We start from the raw sequence: 10,019 nt of genomic DNA, 5'->3' as shown, positions 1-10,019 counted from the left end.
GGTTGTATTTTTTCATAAATTTGCAATCCTGAACACTAAATTCTTAAACGGTGAGTATGATGGGGTTGGGAATGATGACGCAGAGGGCAGGGTTGTTGGGTTTTTTCCAATCTTTCCACCACTCTTAAGGCTGAACTTGAGCTCAGTGAGGGCAAAGCTAGACACCTTGAGTAAATGAGAGAGAGGGAATATAATTCAGTTTCTATAAACCACACACAGGTGTGAACACTCACTCATTACTTGCTCATTGGCCATGACTCCTCCTCCATTCATGAACATTAGCTGACCACACCCCCATACAGAACATATAATGAGAAAGAAATACACAAATGGTTGTACTTTGAATACATTTTGTTTATAAATAATTTTTTTTGTTTTATTTATATAAATTGTTTCTCTTAATTCGAAGCAGGTCTCTGGCAAAATAATTGCCATTGTTATTATAATTATTACTGATACTGACACAAAGGATTCAGTTCAACTTAAAAAAAAAAACAGTAAAAAATATATACATCAAAAAACTAATAATTTCAGCATGTTTTAAAAAGGTTACAAAAAAATCTTAATATTTCCATTATCGTTCAGTGATTCTGTATTATGAGTGCCTGGTTCTCATTAGATTCTTAATTTTTCAGGATTTTTCTCAGCCATATGCTTTGTGGTTGCAAGAAGTCGAAGTGGTGAAAGTGGATATGTTTAAATCTCTGAGGACGACTGGGCAAAGTAATGGAGTGTGTTTTTGGAGAAGTGAAGAAACGATTGCAGGCAGGGTGGAGAAGAATGGATTAAGTTTTGGGATAGGTAGCAGAGCTGAAGATGCTGAGGGATGAGGATGGACCGGATTGGAGACGTTTTGGAGACAAGGTGAGAGAGGTGTGATTGGGATGGTTTGATCATGTGCAGAGGAGGGATATGGCGTATATCGGTAGAATAGTGCTGAAGATGGAGCCGGCAGGCAGGAGGAAAAGAGTAAGGCTTTATAGATGTGGTGGGGGAAGACTTGTAGGTGGTGGATTTGAAAGGGGCAGATGTAGAGGACAGGGTGGTATGAAGATGGATGATCCACTGTGATGACCCGTAACGGGAGCAGCCGAAAGAGTAATCCATTTGCATATGCAGCACTTTTAAAAATTTGGTTTTGGCTGGAAATACTCTAAAAAGATTGTTGTGTGTTGATCGGATGGAAAAGTGAAGGTATTTTCTAGAGACTGCCACTGGCACAAAAAGCTCATCAACAAACTGTTACTCATCTCAATGAATTCTGATCCTTCTTGGAAACCCACATGGCAACAAGCTTTCAGCTCCAAGTCCAATCTTTCAGTACCCTTTTAGGAGCAGCTCTGACCTCCAGCTCTCGGGAAAAGGGTAGAAATAATAAACGTTTCAATGTTTATTGTTAAGGAGATTTTTTTGGAACTTCTCTGGGAAGTTATGACACACTGTTTGTAGCTAGTTTCTCTATCGAAACCTGCTGTAATTGGCCCTCATGCGTATTCCAGTCTATGAAGAAACCACACACATACGTAGACTAACACACACTCGTACACAGGCTTAATAAATAGAGTGCGAAAACAGCCAAAAGAATGTCAAGCTTTAGTGTTCTCCAGGTAACAATTTTACACACACACACACACACACACACACACACACACACACACACACGTTTAGTCCTATGCAGATGTGTGGCCTAATTATGGTGTAAAGGAGGGAGGACTGGCTTGGTCACAAACACACACACACACACTAAAAATTAGGTATGTGTGTTTAATTATTCACTATATGGAATAGTTTCAGGGAACCTGAATTTTTTCAGCCATATGTAATTTTTTTACCACAAAGTTGCACACAATTCTATAGGATGCGATATTTAATAGCATTACATTTTCCCCTTACTTAAACTAGCAAACAGCAATTTGTCATAATTATGGTTTTATTCATTAAACAATATATTTTTTTCCGATCTGTTATGATGTGCAATGTATTGGAGGCATTATATTGAATATATTAAGTTATTAATTCATTTGGCACAAATTAAATAGTGTATATTTCTAGTGTGTGTGTGTGTGTGTGTGTGTGTGTGTGTGTGTGTGTTTTAAATTAAATATTACATTTTCTAAAGATATGATCTACTTAACTGTTCTACTTATTTCAGCATACTTCAAGAAATGTCTTCATTCCTTTCATCCTTCATTCACTCCCTCGATATGTGGAATTGTCAGGATTTTAATCCTTTAAGGGAAATTCTTGAAGCTGGACATTAAACGCTAAAGAATCCTATGAATTTTCATGCATGCGCAAAACATCGGGTACTGAGGGTGTTGCCACAGTGACACTGCGCTAACTTTGTTGTGTATGTTTTTTAAGTTAAATAATAATCATTAAAAAACGCACTTGAAGTGTGGGGCAGAGACTAAACACACTTGCGGTCCGCCACTTAATACATTCCTGAGAGAACTCAGATCTGAACTATGTAGCGAAAAAAGGATTGCAAAGAATTACACACGTGTGCAGTGAACCCAAAGCCCTGTACTGAAAAATGTCGAATACGCATACTTGTAAAAACCAATAGTACATAAGTTTCCTTTCCAGTCATTGTGAAAGTATCAACAGAGCATACAGCAACTTGACCATCCTAATACCTAGAGATACAACAATAACGTGTGTCCTGTTTGATTCTGTAGCATGTGTTTTTAACATGGTGTTTAGTTAATGGTTGTGGACACACCCTCACAAACACACTTTCATAACTGTGCACAAGTGCAGGTTCAGGCGTATACGCTTCAGCTCGGCTTCTGGCTCAGAGCCCTCACTGGGTGTGATGGAGGCAGCGAATAGGAACTCCACCCTGTACAATGCTGAGTGACTTACTGTTCCCTCTGCACCATCAGCCACGAAGAGAGGGCCTTGACCTCTGCACCGCCCTGAGGAGGCTCTCCTTATCGCGTTCGCTTTTTTTTGTGCTCCATGACTCCACCCCAGGTTTTGCCTAGTTTTCTCCATACTTGATGGGGTGCCAGTGATTTAAAAAAACAGCGTTTTGCAGAACTGCTTAAACTTAAAATAAGATCAAAGAAAACATTGATTTGCTTGAACCTAAAATAGTATTAATTTTAGATACATAATTTTAGATGCATTTGCTATTTCATTTAAGCCTAAAATCAGTGTTTTTTCCCCTTCATTCACAAAATGGAAAAAAAGGATGAGTGTTGCCACAGCTGCTATGATGATTGCAATTATTTCTCTATTTACCTCTATCATTCCCATTGCCCATTTTCTTTTCTCTCATATATAAGCTTATATACTCTCTCACACACACACACGCACAGAAAGGAAGAAACACAGACCGCTGTCTAAACACCAGTTCCTTAAACCTGTTCCGCTCACGAGTCAAAGGTCCATGAGAATATTTTTCCAACCATGCTGAGAGAAGCCCGGGGCCGATCACAAACGTAAATACGTCCTAATGTTTCTCACTGCACTCTCGCTGCCCTGCTCACACTGCAAATCCAATCACAGCTCCACATACATAAACACAACATAGTTAAGATGGTGCCTTTGATCAGGCACTTTCTGGGATGAAGTCTAAATTTGGGGCTTGCTCGGATTAGTCTAGCGTTTCCGCACATTTCCGTTTCAGTTCCGGACTCGTTGGTGGATTTGAATACAGGTTTCAAGATCATTGAAGCTTTAATGCTCTCTGATTCGGAGAAACTGTGTGTGCAGTTGGAAAGCATCTCAATATACAATGTCGCGTGCGAACGTTTGGGCGTTTTCCCACATTTGCGCAAGGTCTAGGTAAGTAGCGCAAGAGTAAGCAGACTTTTTTCACCCTGCCATTAATCACCTCATCGCTGCTCAGATGCTAATCCCTGTCCTGCCCGTACAATATTTTCAAGCCTCCCAAAGGAGTATTTCCGTAAAATATTTAGAGCAGAAGGCATCTGCGCACCTGTGCTCACTAGGCGAGCAGCAGTATGATTAATGTTCACAGGGATTTGGAAAGCCGTGTTGCATGACATGTGTTTGTGATCAAATCGTTTCGTCGGTTGCATCTGAAGCCAGCAGTGCAGACTCATTTATTAAAGTTGTAGTAGCTTAAATAAAAGAATTTTCCACTTACAGTCTGTCAAGACATGGTTCGGTTTCTGGGACCCTTACAAAGCACTGCAAATGAGTTACATAATTAAACATGTCCTCAAAGGAGAAGTCCTTATGCTCACTATATGGACAAAATTATTGAGACACCTGACCACTTCTTCCTTAAACTGTTACCACAAAATTGGATGTGATAGCGTTATATTTTCTCTTTATTTGAGCTATGCCCCTGTGCACAAAGCCAGCCCTATAAAGACATGCTTCACATAGATTGAAGAGGAAGATCTCCTACTATAGAGTTACTCCTTTTGAACACCTTTGGGATGAATGTGAACTCTGACTGCACCCCAGGCCTCCTTACCCTCGCCTACATCAGGTACCTCACTTTACAAATCAGCACAAATCTCCACAAGCACACTCCAAAATCTAGAAGAGTGGAGGTTACCATAATAGGAAATGTGGAATTGGATATACGCACTTATAAATCTTGTGGTCAAAGATGTTCGTATGGTGTTTTTACTTCAGAAACCATGATGTACTACAGCAAATAGTTATATACTCACTAAAAAATATTTCACAAGAATTGGCTAGATAAATCTGAGTTTTCTGTTAACTAGATGTACATCAATTCATTTGCAAAAAAAATTATTTTAGGCCAAGTCATAAAAACAGTAAACCCACGACATGTGCTGTCAGTGAAATTCCTCAAGCCTGCAGTGAATAATTCAAACTCACACAAATGTGGAGTAACAAGGACACATGGGAAAAGCCAGAGGCCAGCTGTAGAAAAAATGTGTGTGTGTGTGTGTGTGTGTGTGTGTGTGTTATGTAGGCAGTCTGCTACTAGTCTCTGAACTGTGATGAATGTTGCCATTGAAACACAATTTATCACGGGGAGGACGATCGAGCAGCTTAAGGATTAATGCAGGATAAACTTGTCCATATACATACAAATCTATTGTTTTAAAGGAACAAGTAGTATCAAAAGTTCCACTCATCAATTGAGATTTTTGGTGCTAGTTTTGTGAAACTTGGGAACGATTTTATGGAAAGGATTTTCATCAAAACTAAGCTATTTAAGTCAGTCAGATTTGAGGTGAGGGGAAATTTGTCATCTGAATGTTTGCTTCTTTACTGGTGTAATGGAGCTGTGGCATTGTATATGCCAGTCATAATGCAAAATATATTCCTTTCAATATGGGTTTCATCATCTGAAATCATTGTGAAGACTGTAATCTTTATAAACATTAGGACCGGATTTAGCGCTTTGGTGCTCGTAGCCTTACATATTACAACTTTCATAAAATACTTTTTAATATATATATTATTATAAATGCCTCAGAAATAAAGCCATTTTTATTTGAAGTCAGCCTATTTGATGTACGCCACACCTCTATCATGTTTGATGATGATTTGCTTCATTGTTTTGTCTCTCTCATTCTCTTTCTCTGCCTCTCTCAGTCCCCTTCCTTTATGGTAAGGTCAACATGGGGACCACTCCCTTCAGGGTTGAAGCAGGAGCTGCACCTCATTACAAGCAATTGTTTGGCCTGCCGCCTTTCCCATCTTCAGTGGGGAGAGAGAGAGAGAGAGAGAGAGAGAGAGAGAGAGAGAGAGAGAGGAGGGGGGAAACAGGAAAAAGGAACTTCTACTCCCTGTGCCTGGACAGAGCAGTGAGAGTTCTAGTGCTTCAGTTGTTGCGGAGGGATGTCTATGTTTCTTTTTGCTTCTCTCGGGGGTCTTTGAGTTTTGAAACTCGTGGATGTGGACGCGTTACTTGTTCATGCCCCTCAGCCGGGCAAATATGCCTCGCCTGCCTGTCACGGTCACTGTCTGTCTGCTGGGCTGCATACTGACAGGTCAGTTTACATGCTTTTTTTTAACCTTAAATTCTAACTACTGTATAATTGAAGCTAAGGTCTGAGGAACACAATTATGTTTTTTCTTACTTTTTTGTTTTGACCTGGTTGTTTTGTCTGGTTTGAATTATTTCGTTTGTGTATCAATGACTTTTGAGTAGACTACACAAGACGTCTGCTTATGGATAAACAGGAGGGACACATACTGTATGATGGCATGTTTGCCATACGGTTTGTAAATAAGTCCAGATTTGACAGAAAAAAAAGAAAGAGTAAAGGCCAATTAAGGTGATAGAGTACAAATAGATTAGAGGATGCCCAAACACAGTGGTGCTTCTAACATCTTCCAGCTGCTTTGGAACCAAGTTTGTAGTCTGCATGAACTAGGGAAGTATTTGCTTAGTCAGGAAAACATTTTATTAGTGCAGCCGGAGCAGTTTTATATCCCGGTTATGGGTCAAACTGACATTAATTAACCACTGATTATCACAAACACTGGTGACCTTCAGGGATCAGCCTTGGGACCACTGATTATTTGTGCTGCGTGTGTGAGTGTGTGTGCTGTATGAGTCATAATACCATGCTGCTGTATATGATAAGAATGGTGCTTTATTACAGACAGATTGCTGGAGTTGCATTCAAAGAACAGTAGAGTTTTATAAATGAATCACACTGCCGTGTTGCTAGTTGTTGTCTTAAATGTCGTGAAGAATTATTTTACTTTTTGACAAACGAGTAACACATTCGATGTGCTTTTTACTTGTCTATTTAAAGATTATTTGTCTTGAAATGTGAGACATCCATTAAGGAACAGTAGCTAATAAAGAGACATGGGTCTATGCTAGCAGAATTCAATTATGGCTTTATCATTTTTCTTTGCCATTTTAAATGTCCATGAATAAAACACATAGTGTTTTGATTTGTTTCTTTATTTGCTGTTGATGTTCCTGAGCTATTTTGAAGAAATCCAAGAGTAACGGGTTCTGATGATACACCAGTGGAATGAACTCATTTGTTTTGCCAAACGATGCTAGGAAAGAGACTAAATAATGATGTACAACCTTCAACTGCAAGTAACATTTCAAAACATAAAGTTCAAAACATTCAAAGTAATGGAGTAAAACTAAAAATTTTGACCCTATCTCCAGGTAACCCAGACTTGACTTTCGATTGAATTTCATGAAAAGAAATATTCGATAGATTGAAAAATGCCAATCTAAACAAAAACAAATATATATTCATCTAGTTGTCCTTTTTACAGTATGTTCTCCTTCTACACCCCCCTCCCCCCATCATCCATATATTGATTGATTATCTCTATATCCCAATATTTCTCCCCCAATATGAACAGCTCAGATCTGGTCAACGTTCTTCACCGAGGCTCTCTCAAAATGCTGATCACATTCACCATTGCATGTCGATTATTTATATATTTTAATGAAACATTAATCATTAGTCTCTGCATATTTTATTCACATTTATCTTTTGGCAGACGCCTCCTTATCCAGAACAACTTGCATTTATCTCAGTCGTACAACTAAGCAACTATTGGGTTAGGGGCCTTGCTCAGGGGCCCAGGATTGGCAGCATGGCGTGGCTGGGATTTGAAATCATGATCTTCGACTCCAAAGTTTAAATCACTAAGCTACCTCCTTCCCACCTTGTTTGAGATCACTTCATATATTTTGCATAGCAGTTACTAAGACTCCTGGTATTCCTAGCCACGTTAAGCTATTATCAATATGTTTAGCTCTCATTCTGTCAAATGTAAGGCAACATTAACTAGTTAGGATCAAACCTAGGATAAAATGACATACAGAGATACAGTATTGTACAATTCTATAATATTATGACACATTTCTAAAGGTGTTTAATTGATATAATGAACTGGTACATTGTTATAGGGTTCTTGGAGAACTAGATTTTTCATTGAGAAATAATAAGTATTCACTGATCCCCCCCCCATAAAATCCTTGCTAAAACAATTAACATTCCACTTATAGCCACCATCAGTTCAACATGGCTGTACAAATTTTTTTAAACCCTTTAATTTCTAGGCAATTACATACGACACGGCGATAAGCAGCAAAAGCAACATGTGTTGATCGTTTGTGATCATTTTCCCATGACTTTTAGACAATGACTAGCAGCTCGGGAAAGCAAAACTGATTATTTAATGAGCTGCTGTCTCGGTGAGATGAATGAAGATTTAATGACCTGCTCTGAACTACTGCACTTTCACTGTTTCCTCCACCATGAGCCAAAATATAATCTCTCTATCTATCTCTCTCTCTCTTTCTCTCACTGCATTTTGATGACCACACACACCTCAGTTCCATACAATCGCTACTTAATTTTATTACAATAATTGCACAGAAACATGCCCATAAATCAACATGACATTAATAATGAAGTCTTAAAATGGCTAAAGAATCACTTAGAAAAATCCAATTTTGTGTTTTGTCAATTGTCACAAGCATAACTAATCCAGACATAGAGATTAATTAATAGTATATGTATAAATAAATTGGTAAACCATGTAATTAGTCCTGAAATGAATCCCAGGGTTGGTCAGATGTTGTTTCTAAAGGAAGGGTGAAAGTTCAACTCCCAGGAATGCCAGGAAGCTGATGCAGTACGGAGCACATCTACCGCCCCCACAGTCTACATTCACTAGTGTGTCTCATGTGGGTGTCTAATAACTGCCAATGTTGTCACTTATAAGTGTGTCATGTCTAGAAATAATACAAAAACGTATTAGCTGTAATGTAAAAGAGGTTAACTAGTTAAACATAACTAATTGGTATGGAAATGGTTTTCCTTAATTTACATCAAAACGCTGTTATTAAAGCTAGCTTCACTGGCAGATTAGCAAAGCACTCTGGCTGAACTAGCTGCGTTCACTCACCAGAAAGGTCTCTGCTACTTCCCTTTAAGCTTTATTTCTCTTCATAACCCTTTTATACACATTTATTTATATGTTGTCAAGTTCTATATGACAGGATGAAATTAAACCATTATAAGTTTTGCCCCCATTAAATGCTAAGTTTGACAATAAACAGAATCTCTTACTCTAGAGTTACTACATTTGCCAAAACGAATAAACTTGTTTTTTTACAATACTTAAATTTTTTTGGCCTCCCTTTAAAACCTCTGATGCTTTGTTTTTCAGATTCACTCAGAATTTTTAAATGATCGTCCTAATTTTATATTAATGATATATAAAAGTAAACTGACAAACGGTGTAGAACTTGCGTTTCCTGATGGAAAGAAAGAAAGAAAGAAACAAAAGAAAGAAAGAAAGAAAGAAAGAAAGAAAGAAAGAAAGAAAGAAAGAAAGAAAGAAAGAAAGGGATGGTGAAAGACTTACAGTTGTTTTATATCATTTATTTAATTATTTAATTTTGTTTCAATCTTTAATTAATCATTAATTTTTTAAATAAATGTAAAATACATTTTTAAAATAATTAATTTAATCATGAATTATTTCAAAATATTTTAAAACCAAAACACACAAAACTAAAATAATATTCTGAAAACAGTGTGTGAGAATTTGCTGCACAGTTTTGCCAGTATTCATGGTAATTATTAATTTTAATAGACTTTTCACTTAATACCTGGTTCCATTTTTCTCAAATCTTTTTACACCGAAATTTGACAACGATTTCTATATTATGTGGTTTGTTCCCACATTTATAAATATTATTCTAGAACAATCTTCAGCCCCCTTGTCTTCAACAGCCATGATTAACCACCATACTCCTAACAGCTTCCTTCATTCCCATCAATGCAGATTTACACATTCCAGTTGACTTTTAAAACAATGGTCTAATGTAAATTTAGAGCATACTGAACACACAGTTTCACGATTTCATTGTTAGAAACGCGGATATAATAGTAGTGCCTCTGGTTTAGTATCCATGTGTTTCAGTCCCCTCCTTAAACACCCACTAATCACTCCTGCAACAACAATATCAAGTCAGGATTTTGTTCCTTGGAGCAAAAGATAAGAAACAAAGTCATTCTTCATTCTAACAACTTTGAGATACTTCGGGAATGTTTGGG

General features: G+C 37.7%; 1 protein-coding gene across 1 annotated transcript in view; it reads left to right on the top strand.

The window, feature by feature from the left end:
• The first annotated feature begins 5,730 nt into the window (after positions 1-5,730).
• tek (TEK tyrosine kinase, endothelial) overlaps positions 5,731-10,019 on the top strand; it is a 28,524-nt gene continuing 24,235 nt past the window's right edge. Inside the window, exon 1 of the mRNA XM_046839120.1 lies at positions 5,731-5,954. Within this exon, the coding sequence (XP_046695076.1) occupies positions 5,858-5,954 (97 nt within the window). The 5' untranslated portion in view covers positions 5,731-5,857. The remainder of the gene's footprint in view (positions 5,955-10,019) is intronic.

The sequence above is a fragment of the Silurus meridionalis genome, chromosome 25 (genome assembly GCF_014805685.1).
Source record: "Silurus meridionalis isolate SWU-2019-XX chromosome 25, ASM1480568v1, whole genome shotgun sequence".
Lineage (NCBI taxonomy): Eukaryota > Metazoa > Chordata > Actinopteri > Siluriformes > Siluridae > Silurus > Silurus meridionalis.
Note: the sequence above shows the minus strand (reverse complement) of the source record. Positions and strands in the feature narration are given on the sequence as shown.